At 35.9% G+C, this 22550-nt stretch overlaps 7 protein-coding genes and 1 pseudogene across 8 annotated transcripts; 7 read left to right on the top strand and 1 right to left on the bottom strand.

Annotated features, from left to right (window-relative positions):
• The first annotated feature begins 2670 nt into the window (after positions 1-2670).
• On the top strand, positions 2671-4744 carry LOC104785957 (uncharacterized). The gene is made up of 2 exons (XM_010511254.3): positions 2671-2973; positions 3938-4744. The coding sequence occupies exons 1-2, from the start codon at positions 2898-2900 to the stop codon at positions 4588-4590; spliced, it is 729 nt and encodes a 242-aa protein (XP_010509556.1). The 5' UTR covers positions 2671-2897; the 3' UTR covers positions 4591-4744.
• Positions 4745-4863: 119 nt separating this feature from the next.
• On the top strand, positions 4864-6547 carry LOC104785956 (mitochondrial import inner membrane translocase subunit TIM14-1). The gene is made up of 3 exons (XM_010511253.3): positions 4864-5027; positions 5858-6036; positions 6154-6547. The coding sequence occupies exons 1-3, from the start codon at positions 5025-5027 to the stop codon at positions 6308-6310; spliced, it is 339 nt and encodes a 112-aa protein (XP_010509555.1). The 5' UTR covers positions 4864-5024; the 3' UTR covers positions 6311-6547.
• A 279-nt stretch (positions 6548-6826) lies between these two features.
• LOC104785955 (uncharacterized) lies at positions 6827-11375 on the top strand. The gene is made up of 7 exons (XM_010511252.3): positions 6827-8535; positions 8954-9371; positions 9559-9703; positions 9896-10011; positions 10101-10179; positions 10485-10718; positions 10803-11375. Exons 1-7 carry the CDS (start codon positions 7404-7406, stop codon positions 11145-11147), a joined length of 2469 nt encoding a protein of 822 aa, XP_010509554.2. The 5' UTR covers positions 6827-7403; the 3' UTR covers positions 11148-11375.
• Positions 11376-11381: 6 nt separating this feature from the next.
• Positions 11382-12914, bottom strand: LOC104785953 (ATP synthase subunit d, mitochondrial). The gene is made up of 5 exons (XM_010511251.3): positions 12463-12914; positions 12281-12362; positions 12066-12130; positions 11870-11956; positions 11382-11765 (listed from the first exon to the last, which is right to left on the bottom strand). The coding sequence occupies exons 1-5, from the start codon at positions 12631-12633 to the stop codon at positions 11664-11666; spliced, it is 507 nt and encodes a 168-aa protein (XP_010509553.1). The 5' UTR covers positions 12634-12914; the 3' UTR covers positions 11382-11663.
• Positions 12826-13849, top strand: LOC104785952 (uncharacterized). The gene is made up of 3 exons (XM_010511250.3): positions 12826-13003; positions 13096-13444; positions 13530-13849. The coding sequence occupies exons 1-3, from the start codon at positions 12861-12863 to the stop codon at positions 13620-13622; spliced, it is 585 nt and encodes a 194-aa protein (XP_010509552.1). The 5' UTR covers positions 12826-12860; the 3' UTR covers positions 13623-13849.
• A 56-nt stretch (positions 13850-13905) lies between these two features.
• Positions 13906-15150, top strand: LOC104785951 (uncharacterized). Its single transcript, XM_010511249.2, has 3 exons — positions 13906-14208; positions 14411-14753; positions 14841-15150. The coding sequence occupies exons 1-3, from the start codon at positions 14057-14059 to the stop codon at positions 14925-14927; spliced, it is 582 nt and encodes a 193-aa protein (XP_010509551.1). The 5' UTR covers positions 13906-14056; the 3' UTR covers positions 14928-15150.
• A 134-nt stretch (positions 15151-15284) lies between these two features.
• Positions 15285-17488, top strand: LOC104785950 (putative sucrose-phosphatase 2). Its single transcript, XM_010511248.3, has 8 exons — positions 15285-15484; positions 15564-15863; positions 15968-16069; positions 16171-16365; positions 16455-16745; positions 16827-17013; positions 17092-17138; positions 17213-17488. The coding sequence occupies exons 1-8, from the start codon at positions 15425-15427 to the stop codon at positions 17297-17299; spliced, it is 1269 nt and encodes a 422-aa protein (XP_010509550.2). The 5' UTR covers positions 15285-15424; the 3' UTR covers positions 17300-17488.
• A 1029-nt stretch (positions 17489-18517) lies between these two features.
• LOC104785949 (uncharacterized) lies at positions 18518-19300 on the top strand (annotated as a pseudogene). The gene has a single exon (XR_015598456.1). The product of XR_015598456.1 is annotated as an uncharacterized LOC104785949 (transcript).
• The last annotated feature ends 3250 nt before the right edge of the window (positions 19301-22550 follow it).

Below are 22550 nucleotides of genomic sequence, written 5' to 3'. Positions count from 1 at the left end.
TATTATATCAAACTGTTATTGATATTCATTTTATTTATATACAAGATATTTTGCTCCTATAAATTCTAAAATTGGTAAATATTATTCAAAAATTGATAAATATTATCCCCAACATATTTTCAAAATTAAATTAAAACATATTATAACTATATTATAAGATGTAAAATATATATATTTAAAATTATATCATCAGACATATAAATAGTTTTACCTTTCTAATAATTTTATAAAGCTCTAATGGTGAAAGAATAGAAGATCATTTGAAATTGGCTCAACGTTTATTCTTTTGTAAAAACAATACCTATATTTGCCCAAAAAAATGTATGATCACCAATTGAAATGACATGAATATATATTTTAATTTGGATAAATATGTAGTTAAACCTTGCCCTAAATATGTAGTTATAGTATTTTTATAGAAATCTTAAAATTTAGAATATCCAGTCCAATAAAAATGATAAAAAGTAATAATATTATACCAATAGCTGAGAGCCTGAGACAAATTTAATTAATTAATCCTCATTTTGATTTATTATTTTACAGCTAGATGCTATTGTGTTTTTAACAAAAAAAGAAAAACAAATATGTTATTCTTAAAAACTTTATTACATAACTTTATTAATATAAATAAATTTTAAGCTTTAAATATATTTTATATATGAAAAAATGATTTATTGAAATGCATGTGGGTTAACAGCCAATCTCACGAATTCTAGAGGGACAGATGCAAATACATTTTGCGGCTCAAAATATTTAATCCCGTTGCGGGATGCCTTAGCGGACGGGTTTGACCGGGTTACCAATTTTATTTAAATAATTTGGTTCATGAAATTTTAGTTCATTTTGTGGTTTTTATCTGATTTGATAGTTCAAGATTTTGATAAAAATCTAACCGATCACTAATTCGGTCCATATTTAATCCAGATCCGCCATCATGTCAATCTAAAATTTATGGTGAAACAATTAATATTTTAAAATTTCATAAACTTGATGAATTCAAACCAATATAAATGGTATACTAAATAAATATATTTACAAATGTAATATCTCAAACAAAAATTTCATCCCGTACAACAGCACGGATTATTACCTAGTATAATTTTATGGAGAATTTTGGTTATTTGATTCAGCATTTAATTGCATGAACTAATTAAATTATATAAGTAAACTCTGCGAGTTTTTTTTAGTTCCATTAATTATAATTAATTTGGTTTATAATTTTTTTGTTTAAAATATCCAAACTAGTTCTAAAATGATAAAACAAGTTGCGCCATATAACGAACCCTAATTAGATCAGATATGATTGCGATTCAACCGCTTGTCAAAAGGTTGTTCTAGGATTAGCTAGTTCTGGTTTCGTCATCTCTTGTTTTGCACCCTCTGGCTCAAGGTGGCAAGAAAAAAAAAACGATTGAAAATTTAGCATATACTATCTTTAATTTCGACTAAACTTTTTTTTAATTAGCATCAACTAATGAAATTGTTCTTGGCTTGAAAGAAAGGGACTAAAAGTGCTTGACTCAAAGAGTCTGTTATAGTCTCCGTTTACTTTTCTGCCTGCCCCTATGGCCCTATCCCAATTATTTCGACCATGTTATACTAAACTTTGGATGATGGGACTCAAATTGCTTGACTCAAAGAGTCTGCTTATAGTCTTCGCTTACTTTTCTCCCTGCCCTGGCCCTATATATCCCAACTATTTCGACCATGTTACTTAACTTGGATGAAGGGGACTCAAAGTGCTTGACTCCAAGAGAGTCTGCTTAGAGTTAGAGTGTAGCTGATAAGCTTCTTTACTAGTCAATTAAGTTACAATAATTTCGTTAGAATATATGTACCATGAAAACCCATATCATGAGGCATGCGACGATCAGTTCCTTGTTGATTGGAAGCATATAGATGGAAGAGAATCTGCCTATTTCTCTCCAACGATGTTACTAAACAACATAACTATGTGTCACTGCACATGGGCACTAGAGATTTTTTTTTGTGAGGCTCATATATGGGTCATGTATTTTATGAGGCTCAAATATGGATCATTTGAATCTGGTAGCACAAAGAGAGGCTCTGATACATAGTCAATCATATACATTAGTATTTTGACTATCATTCTTGTTCGAATTCGAGATCTTTTGAATCCAAAAGAGGGATTGATTGGTTGCTTGATTGGATCTTTTGGTTGCTTGATTCGAGATCTCGGATTCACTGGAGTCTCTTTGTTTAGGTCCAAAAAGGGGTTACACGTTTTCTACTTTACCAAAACTAACAACTCTTCGTCTAATATTTTTTTACTGACATAACATAACTGTCATCATATTACTTAAACAAACCAGAAATATGACTTCTTCATTACAAATTTACAATGATGCTCTTTATTCGCTAACTAAAATTTATTTTGGCGTTTAAAAATCATTTGCAAAATATTAAAATAATAGGTTAGAAATTACTTATATATGAACTTATGGATTAAATCTTTAAAATATAATAAATTAAATTATTTAACTTTAAGAATAAATAAAAATGTAACATGTAAAAGAAAAAATTATCTTATGGGTTACTAAAGTAATTTAAGTAAATACTAAACTAAATACTTCTACCAAATAATTGTTGTAAAATAATTATAGTTTTGAATATCACATGTTATATAGCAGGACAGATTTGGGTTGATATATATATATAAATTAAAATATTTTTAAGAACAAATCTTGGAATCGAACACACCACCGTCTCAATATCCAATAGACCAACTCTCGCCACTAGACCACCAAAATTAACTAGGCGAATGACAAAATTCTAATAAAATAAACATAAACAATTATATCTAAAACCCTACAACACATTCATTTGGGTGGGGAGGAGGACCTGAATCCTGCAATCGAGCAGCAACAGAAACGGCGATGGGAAGATCAGCTCTGATTCACTTGATTCGCTCCCAATCACGACGTCTCTCTTCCTCCACCTTCACTACTACAGGTTCTTTTTATCTCTCCACTATATTATCATCTTGCCTCGATCATTGTTTTTAGGATACGGCTTTAGAATTAGAGAAATGGCTGCTATTATTATCTTTCTGGGTTTTGTATATCCAAATGCTATAACCCACTCTCTCGCGATTCTGTTTTCGTTTTTCGATTTTATGGTTTCAGTATTGTTCTGATCAAATCCAATATACTGAAGTTGATTTGAAATTGATTTTGAGTATTATATACCATACCAGAGCTTCTCAAATGGATGAGAAATGGTCAGGCTAGGGTTTTGCCAGTTCAGTTATGTATTTTGAGTCTTAGCAGTTGTTAAGGCAATATATTATAGTCTGGGTCTGACATTTTCGATATAGTTACAACATATTTGAAATTGAGCTTCATTTGGTGAGAAATGGCAAAAGATAGGATTCTTCCAGTTTCATTGAATCGTTTTTGAGTTTTAGCTGTTGTTTTAGGCAATACTCTGGTTCCAATGCAATTGATAGTTTCTTCTGGTGCTTGCTGTGGTTCTATCCCTCAAAAGTCAGTAATGATCACGAGATCAGATGTAGCCCAGGTCTTCAACTGTTTTAGTCTTTAAAGCTCTACTTCACCTAAATCGAGTCTAACCATTTAGTCATATTCCCAGGTTTGTTAGTGTCTTATTAAGTAGAGGAATGGCACAGATTTGTTAAGCTTCATTTAGATGAGAAATGACAAGCTAGGGGTTTTCTAATTCAGTGAAGCATTTCTGAGCCTTAGTTGTTGGACTACAGTCGGAGTCCAATGCCATTGATAATGTCTTGCTGTCGTTCTATCTTCCAAAAGTCAAAAGTGGTCACAGGAGCAGTTTTAGTCTAAATCTTCCGTTTACTGAAATTGAGTCTAACTATTTGGTGGAACTTTTGTGTTTGTTAGTGTCTTATGCTAAACGTAGACGAATGGCACTGATTCATCAAGTATGTTATTTTCAGGATATCATCATCGGTCAATAGCAGGATCATGGTCATCATCATCAGTGATCCCGAAGGTCAGATTCCAGGTTCCATCTCTTAACCAGAGAAGCTGGGCATCATCTGGAGCAAAGACTAGAGAAGATGATGATGATGATGAGCACAAGATCAGCATCGGACCTCAAGACAAGAAAGAAGAAAACGATGGAGGAGTTGTTTACTATGGCCAAATCTCATCCACGATCAAGAAAGTGAAACTCCTCTCACTCTCCACCTGCTGTCTCTCAGTGTCTCTTGGCCCAGTCATCACATTCATGACTTCCCCTGGACTGAACGTGATCATGAAAGGTGCGGTTGCCTCCACTGTGATTTTCCTTAGTGCATCCACAACCGCTGCTCTCCACTGGTTCGTTAGCCCTTACGTGCACAAGCTGAGATGGCAGCCTGGTTCAGACACTTTTGAGGTTGAGATGATGACATGGCTCGGCACATTTACCCCAAAGACATTGAAATTCTCAGACATACGTTATCCAGACACGCAAAGACCGTATGTTAGCTTCAAGGCTAACGGGGATTACTACTTCGTGGACGCAGATCATTGCCCTAACAAGGCATTGTTGGCTAGGCTCACTCCTCCAAAGGATGCACATGACTCTGCTTTCAAGAACTTGTAATCCAAAAATCCACTTTTCGTTTCTTTGTTAAACTGTCTCTTTTTTTGGGTGTGGATTTTGTTTGGGGGTTGTAGCTCTTTTGGATCATTGAACCTCCCCTTTCTCATGGCTAACACCCGAATGATGCAAATAATGAAAGACTTAAATTTGGTCATTCGAGTCTTGTAAGTTTAATCCAATTGGTAAATCTACTGACAAATTAAAATAAAAAATCGGTTACGGAATCAATTAGACGAACCAGGATAACCGGTTGGTATTAAAAACCGGTTTCGCACAAAGGCTTTTGATTGTTTAGTCCCATTTGGTTACAGCAGCCATTGGAGAGCTCTGGAGGCACCGGTGAGTCACCCACCAGTGACGGCTTTACAAAACCAACTCTGAGAAAGCGATTCCAAATCAATCTGTGGATGAAACGAAGAATCCCAGATTTTTGAATGGTAATTTGGGAATACTACTCTCTTTCGGAAATTAGGGTTCATCCATTAGATTTAGATTTAGCCATCTGGTTTCATTTCATGAATTAGGATCCGTAGGTAATGTAATTACTGGTTAATCGTTTGTTTTCGATTCGATGTTGGAGAATCACTGGACATTAAGTCATATGGTTCATTTGCAGTTTTGAAAATGAACATTCATGTTGATGATTTTGTGAATCTGGGTGGTGCTTCATAAAGTCTTGATTTTTATGCAACCTCTGTACCAATCATGCTCACCTTCGTTATGATTAGTCAAAGTGATAATGATCCTGAAGGATAATTTTCAAGTTAAATCGATGATTCTGTTTATACCCCCTGGCTCTTCTCTTCCAAATTACAAGGAATTGACTAGTTGAGTCTTTCGCCAGTGGTCTTGAAAGGGTTTGTGTTTGGTTTGAGTTCAGCTGCTGTAGAGTTTAAGCCGGATAAGGTTTAAAAACTTGACTGCAATCTACTTATTAGCTCAAGCTTCTTTCATTGATGCACTAGTGTCCTAGTTCCCTCTGGATTCTCCTTGTTTGCTTACCTCTTAAATCTTAATGTTGTGTGCTTTATTGTACCTTCTCCTTATTAGTCAGTCCTTTTTGCAAAAAAGTATATGTTTTGAATATGCTTATTTTATCGAATGGATCTTGAGAAACTGAAAGAACAGTGGATATATAGAACATCTTACACTTCATCCGATAAGTGAGTTTGATTTATTATTCCCTGTGAATTGGAGGATGATGAATGATAAGAAGAATAAGTATTCAAATGAGTAATTTAGGTTATGTGTTTTTTGGTATTAACAGGCGACACCATTTATAGCGGGGGTTGCGGTAGCTGCGACTGCACTTGCTGGTCGATATGGAATCCAAGCATGGCAAGCATTCAAGGCAAGGCCACCAAGACCCAGAATTAAGAAATTCTACGACGGCGGTTTCCAGCCTACAATGACGAAAAGGGAAGCTGCTCTTATTCTTGGCATCAGGTAAAGAAGTAAACACACACAGAAAGAACTCTGTTTCTCTTTGGTCTTTAGCATAATTCTTTCTATGAAAGTGTAACATTGTTTGAAATGCCGGTTTATGGGATTGATGAATCACAGGGAGAATGTAGCGGCAGAGAAGGTGAAGGAAGCACACAGGAAAGTAATGGTAGCAAACCATCCAGATGCAGGTGGTAGCCATTTCCTAGCCTCTAAGATCAATGAAGCTAAAGACGTGATGCTAGGCAAAACTAAAAGCAGCGGATCCGCATTTTAAAACCTCAAGCAAAGAAGACTCCGTAGAATCCATCTCTCTGTCTCTACGATTTTGTTCTAGAACTGCATTGTCAAATTGTATCATAAATTATACCAATAAGCCTTATTGTGTGGGTCTGTTTGTTGTGACACTGAAAAAAATCTTTTCGTTTCACTTGTTGTTGTGGTCGTTTCTGATAAGGGCGTTCGAGTCTTTGTTGGATATATTTTAAAATCCAGTAATAGAAATTTTAGTACACGTGTCGGGTGGCTCCAGGAATGTCTTACGTCAACCTCTATCCATTCGTTCCCCTTATTAGCAACTCCCTCCACAAAACTTTTTTTTCCTTTTTTTTTAATTGGTTTATTTTATTTTATTTTCAAACTATTCTACAGTCTATTTATTGTTTTTGTGAATATAATAAGCTCTTGTTAAAGCCAAAGTCGACTTTTTATTTTTTAAAAAAAATATTTTTAATAGCTTAAAACTAAAGAAAAAAAAAGCATAAAACTGGATTACGATGATTTTATGAGACCCGGTCACGATTTATCCATTACATGAAAATTCGTAAATTAAATACTATTATCTGTTATAAATAAATATCCATGTCTTTATCTTCTTCCAATTTTTCATTTTTCATTTTCTTTCTAAACCGAAAAAAAAAAAGAAAAGAAAGAAGAAGGGAAGGAACTAAAAAGGCAAAAGAGGGGTCATCATCATTTCATGGTTACCTCCTCCTCTCTTCTCATTCTTACTCTCACCATATCTTTGCTCTCTCTCTATCTCTCTGTTTTCAAGCTTTTAGCTCTCACTCAATCTCATCTTCTTTTGATTCTCTGTTATCTCACCCGCCTTTGCTTAACGCTTCTGTGTTCCCCCACAATAATGGCCAAAATCGATATCTGAATCGTCTTCGCTACGCTTCTTTCTCTTCTTCTTCTGATTCTTTTTAATTCCTTTCGTAGCAGTTTTTTAGGGTTTCTTTTATGTGAGAGGGACTTTGGGTTTTCTTTGAGAACTTCGATTCGTTTCGATTCCTAGGGTTCGATCTTTGTGTTCTTTTGGTATCTCTCCCATTGAATGGTTTGTGTGGTGTAACAGAGTATCTGACGCAATGGTGTCTAGTAATGATCCTATGGAGACTATATTCAATTCAATCCAAGTAGTAGTTAAAGATGCTCTTCTTCCGATTGAGCTCGGTGTTAAAAAGGCGGCAAGAGATATTGAAAACTGCTGGGTTACCAAAGAAAGGGATCTGGTTTTTGCTTTGAGATCATCTGGAAGAAACAGTAAGAAGAAGAAACGGATTTGTGCTACTCCTCCTGAATTTGACGACAATGCTAATGTTCACTGTGGTGTGGTTGCTAATACTAGTGTTCACTGTGTGGTTAGTGAAGAGAGGAAGAAAGGTTTGTCTATCAAGATCCCTGTGAAGTCACTCTTTGGTATGTTTTCTCCCAATTTAGCCAGTCGTAGTAGAAGTGAGGTTGGGTTGAAAAAGAAAGACAAGTCTTTGGAGAAAAAAGATGATGATGATTCTTGTACCAATTGCTTCAAGTTTGCCATGACTTGGTCTTTGTTGGTTAGTGGTTTTGTTCATGCTTTTCCTATTCCTTTCAAGATTGGTAAAAAGAGGATTCACAAATTGGAGGATGATGATGATGACAACAGTCTTTTGCATTCACGTAAACACGTCCTTAAATCAAAGGCTGAATCTTTAGTAAAGGAAGGGAACCCTTTTTCTATTGAATGTGCCATGGGTTTTGTTGTTGAAATGATGACTCAGAATCTCCAGAAGCTGGACCAGTTCATACAGGATAATTCAGAGAATGAATCTTGTTCTTCCAAGGAAGCTACTCGTAATGATAGTCCACTTATCTTTAACATTTGGGAGGCTAGAAAACTCGACGTTAATGGATTCCTCGGGAACTTGATGTTTGCCAGAGTTGGAGATGTGGCGTCAGGTATTGTTGGTCTGACGTCTCCCATAAGTGGAGATGTTGATGAAAGTAATGTCAGTACTGCTGGTAAGGAGGAAAGTGCAGTTGATTCTCCACAGAGCCTTGCAAGTGGACTTCTCAGTATACCTTTGTCTAATGTAGAGCGCTTAAAATCCACGCTGTCCACGATTTCATTAACTGAGCTTATTGAGCTTTTACCGCAATTAGGACGACCTTCAAGAGATCACCCGGACAAGAAAAAACTAATTTCTGTTCAGGATTTTTTCAGATACACCGAGTCTGAAGGTATGAATCCTTCCTTTTCTATTAATAATACCCTTGCATATTCTTGATAACTTAGTAAGCAAAGAGAGCTGTGTGCTAGCATTGCATATTTATTACTCATCTTACCAAAGCTTGAAGTTGAGTGTTGAACGCATTTTGTGTTGGTTGAAATCATTGAAAAGGAAACCCTGTTGTTGCTATGGCTAATTGGACATAGACATACTTTATCATGTCTTCGCTTTTATTGTCTGCTCTTGTCAGCATCCTAAACTAGTGTCTCAACTGTTATAACTAAACTAATATATGTTGCAGTTTCTCAATATTAGATTGTCTGCTAATACAAGGAACACATTTCTTATTTGCTTTTGAAAATTGGGTGTTTACGTTTTGTATGATAATATAATCCATTTCGTCCAATATAACTCTCTGTGGCTTCCAGGCAGGAGGTTCTTTGAAGAATTAGATAGAGATGGTGATGGTAAAGTAACTTTGGAAGATCTGGAAATTGCAATGAGGAGGAGAAAATTGCCAAGAAGATACGCCAAGGAATTTATGCGACGAGCTAGGAGTCATCTTTTCTCGAAATCGTTTGGTTGGAAGCAATTTTTGTCCTTGATGGAACAGAAGGAGCCAACCATCCTCCGTGCCTATACTTCTCTCTGTTTGACCAAGTCTGGTACTCTTCAAAAGAGTGAGATATTGGCATCACTAGATAACGCAGGACTTCCTGCTAATGAAGAAAATGCTATAGCCATGATGCGATTTTTGAAGGCTGATGCCGAGGAGTCTATATCATATGGACATTTCCGTAATTTCATGGTTTTGCTGCCATATGAGCGTTTACAAGATGATCCTCGGTAAGTATAATTCTTTGCTGTAGAACAAAGTTGATGTTTTATTTTGTAGCATTTTGTCTTTGCACTAATGAGTAAAATTGTTTGAATTGAACCGGACCAGTTCCCCCTTGGTTTCCCTTATCTAAATCATGTTGATTTCCGTAGACACTTCAAACCTGTAACTTGTGTTGTCCTGCTACTTGTATAGGAATATCTGGTTTGAAGCTGCGACTGTTGTTGCTGTTGCACCCCCTGTGGCCTTACCTGCTGGAGATGTTCTAAAATCTGCATTAGCGGGAGGGCTTGCCTCTGCTCTCTCCACTTCCTTACTGCATCCGATTGACACAATCAAGGTGAGTCCTCTTCCTCTTGTTGCTTTTGGAGCAATATAAGTAAATACCACAACGCTCAGCCTCCATCAGGGCATATTTGACATCTGCTTCTACGATGTTAGAATGTTTAGATAGATGTAGTATGCAAATATTCCTCATGGCTTATTGTGTCATACTGTTGGTTTGACGGTTTCATTATTACTTTCTTGCCAGACACGTGTGCAAGCATCAACCTTATCATTTCCTGAAGTAATAGCAAAGCTTCCTGAGATTGGTGTACGGGGAGTATATAGGGGTTCTATTCCTGCAATTCTTGGACAATTTTCAAGGTCTTTTCAGTTGTTTCGAATCAAAGATACTTTTACTTATATTTGTGAAATTTCATTTCAATGTGGTTTAATCTCTTTCATCATTGTAGCCATGGCCTGCGGACAGGAATATTCGAAGCAAGCAAACTAGTGTTGATCAACTTTGCTCCCAATCTCCCAGAAATTCAGGTGATGATCACTCTTCTCACTGTTCTAATTTTTGCTACAAGATTATGTATTATTATGGGTTCTTATAGATGTTGCGTTACTGAAGAAGCTATATTAAATGACTTCAAAACTCTGGAAAACCCAACATTATAGCGTTTTCCTAGAACCTCACCACTGCTTTTGCCCTCTATAGTTCATGGATATAGTTGTATATGGTTTCTGAAGAAGAACCCAACTGCCTTCGGTTAACGGTTACATTTTTTGCATTTGCGCTTTCTGATCTTTGTGTTTTGTACTCAGTAAGCAATGTTGAGCATTTGATGCAGGTTCAATCGATTGCATCATTCTGCAGCACGCTATTAGGCACAGCTGTGCGGATTCCATGTGAGGTGCTGAAGCAACGGTTGCAGGCTGGCATGTTTAATAATGTTGGGGAAGCCATTGTAGGGACGTGGAAGCAAGATGGTCCAAGGGGCTTTTTCCGTGGGACAGGCGCAACTCTTTGTCGTGAAGTTCCACTATACGTTGTTGGCATGGGACTGTACGCAGAGTCCAAAAAGGTAAGAAAACCGAAATGATGAGATTATCAAAATGGTCAAAACTGTATTTGTTGTATTGATTGGGGTTTTGTGTGGGTATTGTAGATGGTGGCGCAAGCGCTGGGAAGAGAACTCGAGGCATGGGAAACAATAGCGGTTGGGGCGGTGTCAGGAGGTATAGCAGCAGTTGTAACAACCCCATTTGATGTGATGAAGACGAGAATGATGACTGCAACACCAGGGCAACCGATCTCAATGTCGATGGTTGTTGTCTCGATTCTGCGTAATGAAGGACCGCTTGGTTTGTTCAAAGGAGCAGTCCCGAGATTCTTCTGGGTGGCTCCTCTAGGTGCTATGAACTTTGCTGGCTACGAACTAGCCAAGAAAGCTATGCAGAAGAACGAGGAAGCTGTGCTAGCGGATCAGCTTGGTCAGAAGAAGCTTTGCTAATGGGATTTTACTAGCGGATCAGCTTTGGTCAGAAGAAGCTTTGCTAATGGGATATTACTTTGCTTTGCTGCTACGAAGTTTTTTTGGGGGCAGTTTAAGCCGGAGACTCTCCTCTTTTGTTAAATGCTACTTTGCAAATTTTTGACAAAGAAATAGTTCATTATTTTGTTGTGCATTGAGGACAGTTTCAAACTCTCTGGCTAAAAAAAGAAGTTATTTTTTGCGCTCCCTACAAGTTACAACTACTTCAATGGTATATACAGTTTCCTCAAATCGCCATAATACAGAGTGTGAAGCTAAATTTGTTACTCCCTTTGTCACCAACATAACACACCTCAATCAATAAGCTTTTTTCCTGATGGTAGATGTTAATTAAAGAAAGAAAAAAAAACGTTGTGAATTTGCTAAACACAAACCAAAGGAGTCTTATCAGTACAAAATCACTGCTTATTGTTATGATAAACTTCACAAATTCACAGTGAAAACAAAGTAGAGTGTCTTTTGGAAATAACGCTCTCAGTATCCCCAGTTGTCGTTGCGGATTTCATCATCAAACTTCTTTTTCAGCTCTGGATGCTTCTCAAAGTACTCATCCGCCGTCATTGTGCTTAGCTTTTTCTGTGATCAACCCCAACAACACAAGCAAGATATATGTATCAGAAACCCTCCTTGTTCTTCATCTTATCTTATGATCATAAATTTGTTCCAAATTAATTACTTACGCTAATCTCTTGGACATCAATGATTTCTTTCTCCAGTCGCTCAGATTCCTTTAGTGATTTCTGCTCTGCTTCTTTCAGTTCCACCAACTAATCATAGCATGAGACAAAGCCACTATAAAACTTGGTATGAAAAAACTTTTTTTAAAAAATTGAAATATCTTAACAAATCTACTACTTTCTATATGGTATAACTCACCAAAGCATCAAACTTGGGCTTGTACTCAGGAGTTACATTGTCCACGTACTTGGGAATTTCAACGCCTGCAGCAATAAGAAGATTTCAACTTTAGTTCTTACAAAGCAAACAGAAACAGCAAAAGAATGCTTAGTTTCGTCTGTCTATACCCAAAATTTATAGCAATCACAAAAGGAAACACAAATGAAAGAGCAGAGAGTAATAAGTATACTTACTGTCATAAGCTTCTTTGTACATGTCAACAATGCCAGACCCAATCCCTTTTCTATACAAATCCCAGTCAATAGGTTCCGGCTCCTGATCAAAAACAAGAACTTAGGTAAGGGATGATTCAAAATAGATGATCTAAATATAAAAGAGATGGAGAGAAAGAATAGGAAGAGAGAGAGAGAGAGACCTGGCTGAATTTGGTCTGGAGCTGAGAGTTAACCTCATCGAAAGCAATACGAAGACTTGAGAACTCTTTGCGAGCCGCATCTGAGACAAGAACCTTAGCCATAGCATCCCAATCTATCGTCCTCGAAGCTTTGAATGCCACATCCGCCACTTTCTTACCGGCTCCGCTCATTTTCTCTCCCCCCAACAATGGTCTGATCTGACCAAGGAGCTCACAAAAGGAAGGAGAAGAAGTATAGTCCTTTATTTTCCTCACAATTTTCACTTTAATCACATACTTTTAAAATTAAACAAGAAAGCCCAAAACTGGGTGTTTTCTGATTATTATTTTAAATATTTTTTTTTTTTTTGGGGTATAAATAGCTCGGAATCTTGATTTTCTTGTGGAGGAGGTCAACGATGGAGAAAGTGATGAATCTGATCCCGATCGAAGCTACTTCGGAGACATTCGCTGACTATGGTCAAATCATCGAAGCCTATCGTGATGATGATCATTTCGGTCCCAAGGACGCTCAGTTAGATCTCTCCAGAGGAACCCCACGGTACTCTTTCTACTCTACTCTGTCCCGATCCAAAATAAAATTCAAGATTTGTTTTTTTTTTTTGTAATCACACTTTTATAATTTATTGACAGGTTATATATTATGCCGCTACAACATACATCCTTTGGATTTTCCAAGATCACTCATCACGCAAACGTGACACAGTGCATAGGATCAATAGGAGCTCGTGTTTGGTATGTCGGAGTGGCTAAGCCGTCTCTTATTGAAGGTGATGATGCAAGGAGAGTAGTAGTAGATACTACAACAGTTGTAGAATCAAAGTATGGTCACTTGTTCGCTCCTCCTCCTGTTGAAGAGGTGCGTGTCTTCAGGGTCTCAGGAACTAAATTTGTTAAATACAACCGTGGTACTTGGCATGTTGGGCCGCTCTTCAGTGATAGTTCCATGGACTTCTACAACCTTGAGCTCAGCGACACTGATGTGAGTGATATATTATTAGTAATCGCTGATATATTCTTGTATCGACGACATTAATTAATTGATGATTGATATATATATTCTTTAGGTGGTGGATGAGACGACATATGATTTCAAGAAGAACAATGGAGTCATCTTCCGATTTGAAGAACCCAAAGAGGAGGAGACATCATCGTCCTAATGCAGCTGCTGAACCGATTGAACCGGAGACCACCAGTTCAACCTTTGTCATGTTTGATTATATATGCTTATTTTGTTTCAAGTTAAAATAAAGAGAAGAGAATTGGTCTTCCTAATGTTAAGGAAGGAACCATCTCTTCCACATTTCCACGTTTCTATGTACTGTAAAATGAATGTAAAAAAAAAATAAAAAAATAAGCCCAAAATATACAAAAGATTAACAAACAATCCAGAAAATACAAAACGAACCGTTTATTTTATCTCTTTTTTTAGTTTGATCTTATATGTTTTCAATCTACAGTTAAACCCAAATATATTTTGGGTGTTTTCTGATCGATTTTGAACTTCTTTTTTTTTATTTGAGTGGATAAAAAAACAGCTCAATCTGCTTCACTTGCAATTATTTTAGTGTCGTGAAGTCACAATTTTACAATAATGGCGAAATCACTTGTGGAAGTGAATCTGATCCCGATCGAAGCTACTTCTGAGAACTTCGCAGAGTATGGTCAAGTCATCGAAGTCTCTCGTGATGGTGAACGTTTCGGTCCCAACGACGCTCAATTGGATCTCTCCAAAGGAACCCCACGGTACTCTCTCTCTACTCTTACTCTCTCCCTAGATGATTCTAGAATCCCTCAACTTTGAGCGGGAACTAATATACCACCAGTCTATGTGATGTGACTTGAGTATATATATATATATATATGTATGTATGAGATTTTTAGGTTTTCAGATTTGTTTGATCTCTCACTGTGGATTTGTACACACACTTTGGGATTTGGGGAACAGGTTCTATCTAATGACGCTCAATGATGCACCCTTGAGATTTGGCAGCATCACTCATCACGCAAACGTGACACAGTGTCTAGGATCAATAGGTGGTCACGTTTGGTATCTTGGAGTGGCTAAGCCGTCTATTATTAAAAACGATGATGATGTTGGAAAGGGAGTAGATAATAAAGTCAAATCAAAGTCTGGTCATTGGTACGTTCCTCCTCCTGTTGACGAGGTGCGCGTCTTCAGAATCTCGGGACCAAAGTATATCAAACTCAACCATGGTACTTGGCATGCTGGACCACTCTTCAAAGACAGTTCCATGGACTTTTACAACTTAGAGCTCACCGACACAAATGTAAGTTGAGGTTTTTGTTTTTATAAATCTAAAAATAGTAATGAGTGATTCTTTTGTAATTGTGACATAAAATTGTTGGTGTTTCAGGTGGTGGATCACACGACACATTACTTCAAGAAGGATGATGGAGTCATCTTCCAATTTGAACACCAAGAGGATCCATCTTCTTCCTAGCTCATATCCTTTATCTTATCAGTGTGCGCTTATGTTTGTTTTTGCTTGCTTCTGTTCTCATGTGTAATATATGCAACTGCCAATAAGACTGTGTGTGTGTAAGAAGACCAAATTGGTTTAAGTTGTTTCCATTGCTCCTTTCCTTTTCTCCTCAACTCTTGAATTGGTTCTTTGAAAAAAGAAACCAAATCTTGAATATATTAAATGAATAATGTTTTGTTAACATCATCATCATCATTCGATGTTTCTAGTAACGAATATTTTTAGTTATTAAGTAGTATAATAAAAACGAATATACGTGTAAATTTATTCGTATCCGTTGCCGGTTAGATATGTTACACGTGTAATCATCTTCTTGGATCGCACAAACCAAAGGCCAAGAAGAGATCGTCGATCCGAATTTGAGGTACACACACATAGAGATAAACACATTCGTAACTGTAAGAGTGTTCACGTTCGTCTAATTCTGATCCGACGACATTCTCACAATATCAATCATGGAGCGGCTAACATCACCACCTCGTCTCATGATTGTATCGGATCTTGATCATACTATGGTAAAAAATCAAACCTTTTACGCCTTTTTTTCTATGGTTGTTTGAATTCATTGATACATGTGTGTGTGTGTATGTGCAGGTGGATCATCATGATTCTGAGAATCTCTCTTTATTGAGATTCAATTCATTGTGGGAACACGCTTATCGCCATGACTCGTTTCTTGTTTTTTCAACGGGGAGATCACCAACTTTGTATAAAGAGCTTCGAAAAGAGAAACCTTTGTTGACTCCTGATATTACAATTATGTCTGTTGGAACTGAGATTACTTATGGTAACTCTATGGTTCCTGATCATGGTTGGGTTGATACTTTGAATAATAAATGGGATTTGGGTATTGTCAAAGAAGAAGCTTGCAAGTTTCCTGAGTTGAAGCTTCAGGTACTCACTATCTCACTGGGTTTACAACAGTTTCTTATCTCTCTCTCTAGTGGTCTACTCAATGGTTACAATGATGACAACAGTGTGTGAATTGCTGATTGTAGGCTGAAACTGAGCAGAGGCCACATAAGGTTAGCTTTTATGTTGATAAGAGTAAGGCTCAGGAAGTTACTAAGGAGTTATCACAACGGTTTGAGAAACGTGGGGTGAGTTTTGCTTTGATAATGCTATCTGTAGCATCTGAGCTTTTGTGTTGTCTCTTTTGAGGTTTTGTTACTTAACAGATTGTTTATGTTGGTTGTTTTAGTTGGATGTCAAAATCATTTACAGTGGAGGCATGGATTTGGATATTTTACCACAAGGTGCTGGAAAGGGACAAGCGCTTGCGTATCTGCTTAAGAAGCTGAAGACTGAAGGAAAGCTCCCTGTTAATACTCTTGCTTGTGGTGACTCAGGAAACGATGCTGAACTGTTTAGTATTCCTGATGTTTATGGCGTCATGGTTGGTTTTTTGTTTTCAAATCATGTTCAGCCATCTCTCTGCATTTCATTTTCATATCGATGTTGAGATCTGTTTGTTTGTTCTCCCAGGTAAGCAATGCTCAAGAAGAGCTGTTGAAGTGGCATGCTGAAAATGCAAAAGACAACCCAAAGGTGATCCATGCAAAGGAGAGGTGTGCAAGTGGGATTATAGAAGCCATTGGTCACTTCAAGCTTGGTCCTAACCTTTCTCCAAGGGATGTCTCTGACTTCTTAGAGTGCAAGACGGAGAATGTGAACCCTGGTCATGAGGTTGTGAAGTTCTTTTTGTTCTATGAGAGATGGAGAAGGGGTGAGGTTGAGAACTGTGAGGCGTACACTGCTAGCCTCAAAGCTTCATGTGTAAGTATTGTAACAGTATATAAAATGATGTGTTTCAGTGGCGTAATAATATATCTGACTCTTGTGTCAAACCACTTACAGCACCCGAGTGGTGTGTTTGTTCATCCTTCTGGTGCTGAAAAATCTCTGAGAGATACCATTGATGAGCTGCGCAAGTGCTACGGAGATAAACAAGGGAAGAAGTTTCGGGTTTGGGCAGATCAAGTTCTTGCAACAGATACTACTCCTGGGACATGGATAGTAAAGCTTGATAAATGGGAGCAAAATGGTAAAGCCTTATTGCCTAAAACTCCATCATCCTTAATATATAACCCAAGAAAATGTAATACTATTTTGTAACTTGCAGGTGAAGAACGCAGATGCTGCACAACAACTGTCAAATTCACCTCAAAGGTATGAGAAGAGATTGTGTAATAGGAGCTGGCTCATTGAGGTTTGTTGGTTGATTGGTATTGTGGATTGTGCAGGAAGGAGAAGGGCTGGTGTGGGAACATGTACAGCAAACATGGTCGAAAGAATCAGAGGTGAAGGATGATAGCAGCTGGATCATCTGAGTCACCTCATCCCTCTGAAGCAGACTATGGCTTCTTCTCTTTAGTATCTTATCATCTTCTCTGCCATAAAACGTTGAACCTTCGGTATAAATATACACGAGATTCGATAAAACATTGTCTTTTCAATAAAACTTGGATCTCAAAACTCAATTCTTATTTCTACATCAATGATCTATATCTTCAAGTTAACTTTTACTTTTCTTTAACTACTACACTATACAAACAAATATATATGATAGAGTCCATTTGCATAAGACTCAGCAATTTTTTGAATTGGTAAAGTCAATTCATTAGCATTGGATTGATGGATTCCATGGGTTGGCCACAAAAAAAAAAAGAGTCTTTGAATGGTCAATTAGAATAGCTTCTGATTTTTGTTGTTTAAGTTGTATTACACTGTGTAAGTTACACATATAAAAATCAAACGATTTGGGAATAACTTTCTTGGTTCACTCCTCATAATTTTCTTATTTCTTCTCAAAGTTTTTCTAAATATCTTTTTTTTTCTTCCCTTTTTTGGTTTTCCAAAATTTATTATTTTAGAAATTTTGTATTTTAAAAAAGAACCACACAGGATAGGCTGGTTGGTTGGTTGCTACTGTTGTCTTTAAGAAAATAAAATAAAGAGATGTGTGTAGTCAATTAATGCCTTAGAATATTATTGGCCACAAGTAACTTTATAGCTTGTTTACAATTGTTATGTGAGGTGATTATAAAATTTGTTACATACGCCTAAAAAATCATTTGCATGTATCTTACTCGTTTTGTTCAACTTTACAACTGACCAGAATGAACTTAACTCTATTTATAAGATACGTTTTTCTGATATCTTGGAGTTTAGAGATTGTTTCATATAGGGAGGCTCTATGAAGAAAATATTACTATTCCACTTGGACTTAGGAAAAAAATTATTCCTAATTGGATTAGGATTTACGAATCAGAGTAATCCTTTATAAAAGAAGTTATTCACGTCTTAGAAATATATAGCAAAAAAGAACGAAAATCCCAAACCTTAAGACTAAGATCAAGAAGTGATTGATTAGGTGACCAAAAAAAAATCTTTCACTGTAGAAGAAACGAAGACTTGTGCAACATATCCGAGAGCTAATTTTCGCAAGTCGCAACACAAGCGTTCCGCAGTTGAAGTAAGTAGTACACAACCTCAACTTGTTCTAAAGTTCGTCGATATGTACATAGTATCTACACTAGTCCAAAAAGAAAAAATCCTGATTCATATTTAATTCTTACAAAGTCCACCTTCCATTTATTACCAAACCTTCCACTTCCATGCCTTTATTTATTTTTCTTTTGTTCTTTTTCAAGTTTTCAACTCTCTATTATAACTGTTTCATAAGTTTGGAAAATTAAGAGAGTCATCATTAATGGAGAAAATTTTCAACACAATGCTTCCCTTCCTCGAAACTCAGATGATGTCACAATATCTTCTGATCTCTTACATCTCTCATTTAAATTTAAATTAACAGCAACCAAATCTCATAAGATGGAGAGCTCAGTTGGGTTCATGACAGTCTTCGCTGTCTCCGGAAGCGTGGTGCTCCTTGCAGCTCAGCTTCACAAGCGTCTCCTATCTGATTACATGGACAAGCTGGAACCTCAACATCCTAATAAGGAAAGCAAGAAAAAGAAGAAGAAAGTGAGCTTTGCTGAAGATATGGTGGAGCCATCAGGGAACAACGAAGAGTATCGCCGGAGTTTTCGCAAATCAAAGTTGGAGAATCCCACAAAAGAGTCAAGTTGTATAACAAGTCAACATTCAACACACTAGTTTTTTGTATAAAAATTCTCTTTATCTTTTTTTCTTCCTTTCTAATTTGGTATTATTTCTACATCGCTACATACCCCATTCAATGTTTTTTTTTTGTTTTTTTATGTCAAATTGTGTCGATGGACGTAGATGTGTTGTTAATGTTCTGAATTCGTATCGACTAGCGTATTAATTGGTACCAGCCAGGCAGCCAAATATGCAACATTAGCTAAAAATTCGAAGTTGACAACAACCAGTTTTGTTTTCTCGCAAAAAAACAATATGGGCTTTCCGGACAAGCCCAATCGTATTTGGGACTTTCACAAAATCAGTCTTACCCGTATGCCATTTATTTGTTTGTCGCTTTCTTTTTCCTATTACAGTTTTCTTATGATTTAGTACAATTTTTGGATCGAACTCTAAAATCTTTAGAGTCGGTTCAAACTAACATTTAACAATTTCATAGTTTTAATTTGGACGATAACACAACAAACGATGTCAATATAAATCATTAGATTACAAATTTTAGTTGATGAATGTATTTTTTTGTCGATCAATCATTAGTACTACAAATAATGCCACACCTAACATTTACCATTGAGTTTCCTCAATCTTTGTTTTCGTTCACCATTGATTTCGCCTCCATCAACCTAAACTATATATATACATAAGTACATTACACTATATTGTAAGGTCTGTAATGTGATATACATAAGTACATATATAACACAATAAATGGATATTTCTAGTTAGGTAGCGGATTATTAATTATTGTAAACTAACTACAAACATACAAATATAAATACGTAGATTCACATTATATAATTGTCCTATCATTCTTTAAATCTGCAAGAATCGAATCAATGGTAAATTAATTGAAGGATTCTCTCTTTAATAACGTCATATAACAAGATCTTCGTAATATCTCGAATGGCCATACATCTCGCATCTACTCGAAAAGTTTATGTACAATGCATTCTTTTGTCAATTATTGTCTAATTAATGTTCTTTTCTCTAATATAAAAATCGCTTAAAATCAATTGACTCTTCTTTTCGAAAACAATGTATCTCTCCTCTACAATTGGTGTTTATAAAACAAAAAAACATATATATTGACACCTAATACAATCTAAAGCAAAATGATTAGAAGAAGAAAAATAAAAACTTAATAGTGAAGAATTCGGTTCATGTTACGGGTGAGGAGCTCTTTGGCCAAATTTAATATCAAGAAAATGAATCCCAAAGCTGTTTTTCTTTTTTCGTATTGTTATTTGAAGATTTGTGTGTCCTCTACAATGTTGGTGGGTCTGACTCGGAACGGAGCTTCGAATCAAAGAAGGAGCAAAGCCAACTACCAAAGACAGTGTCGGTTCGAAGGCGATGTCAAATCTACCGGCAGGGGAAACGTCGCCGTTTCTGATCATTTATTAACAGCGATTTTATATATCAATCATACGTTACGACTTTGTCACTCGTTTTTCCACCACACGTACGCTAAAGCAAACCCTACTCTTTATTTGTTTTTTTATTGGCTTTGCGTAAGAAAAGTAAAAAAATATGATCTTCACATTTCCATGAGAGGACCTATTATGTTACATCAGTACATCTGTCTCACAAAACTTACTACTTAACCATATTCATTTATTGATCAAGTAAGATCCCCATCTCGAGATGTATTTTATTCATCATCACGATATATTTATGTACGTAGTGGTAAAATTATATTTATGTTGTATGCATTGGTCTTAAGTCTTATAATTATAAACAAAGATTCTAATTATTAAAATGACACATTGTTAGATCAAAAGTTTAAATCGATACATTAGGACGAAAGACATCTTACCTTCCTTGGTAATTTTTTTAGTTGGAGACTTGGCGTTCAATACATAGTACAAATGTATTTCCTGCTATACGAGACTAATAATTATATAAATTAACTCAACAATGCTAAAATCCATTGGATCAGTAATGTAAAATCTTACAATGCAGTATATCAACATAATATATGTAATTTTGAAAATATTTTGTGGTTACGTTCATTAAAATATAAATAATTGATATGACTACGTATATCACCAAGTATACTCTTTAGTTTTTTTTTGTTGTTGTAATCCATCAAAAGAAAAATTCTACATTAAAGAGTGTTTGAATAAAACAACTTAGACCATCTCCATCGCACATATCTGATAGAAGGTGAGAAGAATTAAAAAAAAATGAAAATGAAAAAAAGATGGAGAGATGAGAAAAAAGTGTTTCTGCCCAAAACAATTAAGACACAAAGTCTACTGCTGTTTTCTTTTTATTAGTTGGATAAATTAAAATATAATTAAATTAAATTAAAATATTATAAATTAACATTTTGACATCAATGTGGCTATATATAACCGATGGAGTTGCACTTAAGAAGGGATGACTTTAAAAGAAAGGAATTTTAGTGTCGCAAGAGCAGGACAAATCATAGAAAACAAGTTTTTTGTGATGATTTTCATAATAGCTTAGCTATTCGATAAAATCTTGTAGGCTTTTGGAGTAATGAATGATGAGGAAAAAGAATCCATAAATCAAAAGAGCACGTGGAAACCTAGAGACCATGACGCCATGAGAGTTGCAAGTGATTCATTATGACCAATCGATAAATCTTTCAAATTTTACTAAAAGACTACACAATTCTTTGGTTTTGGAATAGTGAATGGACGGTCATGATCATGATCGGATCCACGTACAGTGGTGGCCGAGAGAGCCTTAATAAAAGTTTTTTTTTTTTTTTTTTTTTTGATCAAACCTTAATAAAAGTTTTTTAGGTTATTACTTTTGCTAACAAACAAACCACCAAACGTTTTTACTTTTAAAACCAATGTTTTTAAAACCGGACCGGTAACTGAACTGAGAAAGCTTCTGGATCATGAGTCAATATTGTTCGACCGGGGTCAACCGAGTTCAATTGATTTTGATGATATTTTTATAAATAATAGATATGGATATGTCTTCTATTTTTTCCAATGATTATAACTATGATATAATTGGATATACCAAATAAAATAATTCAATAATCATAATGTTTTTAAAAAACATTAAAAAGTAATAAACTCAAACTGTAACAAACTCAAAGTATAACTAGTATTTGTAAAATATTTTAGAAATTTAAATCTAAAAACAATAAGATAATAAGAGTGTAGAACATGCAATCTTCATTCTCTAAGAAACTCTACTATTGCTTATTTGCTAAGAAGAAAACTAGAAAAGGTAATTAATTAAATTAATTGTACTCAAATTTACAAAAAAGAAAGTAGAACCCGGTTTTATCCGGTTTAATGGTTCAGCGGTTTTTGGTTTTTTGGCGGGTTGATATGGTTTTTTACCAGTTCAATTTCTTTTGGGTTTTGATATTAACCCAACCCGGACATGATGTCGGTTTGCGGGTTAACGTGGTTCGACCGCCGGTCCGGTCCGGTTTTGAAAACATTGTTTAAGACCAAAACAAGTTTC

This window comes from Camelina sativa, chromosome 5, assembly GCF_030686135.1.
Source record: "Camelina sativa cultivar CO46 ecotype springtype chromosome 5, ASM3068613v1".
Taxonomy (NCBI): Eukaryota; Viridiplantae; Streptophyta; class Magnoliopsida; order Brassicales; family Brassicaceae; genus Camelina; species Camelina sativa.
The sequence above is the reverse complement of the archived record's forward strand: the minus strand, read 5'-3'. Positions and strand labels throughout refer to the sequence as shown.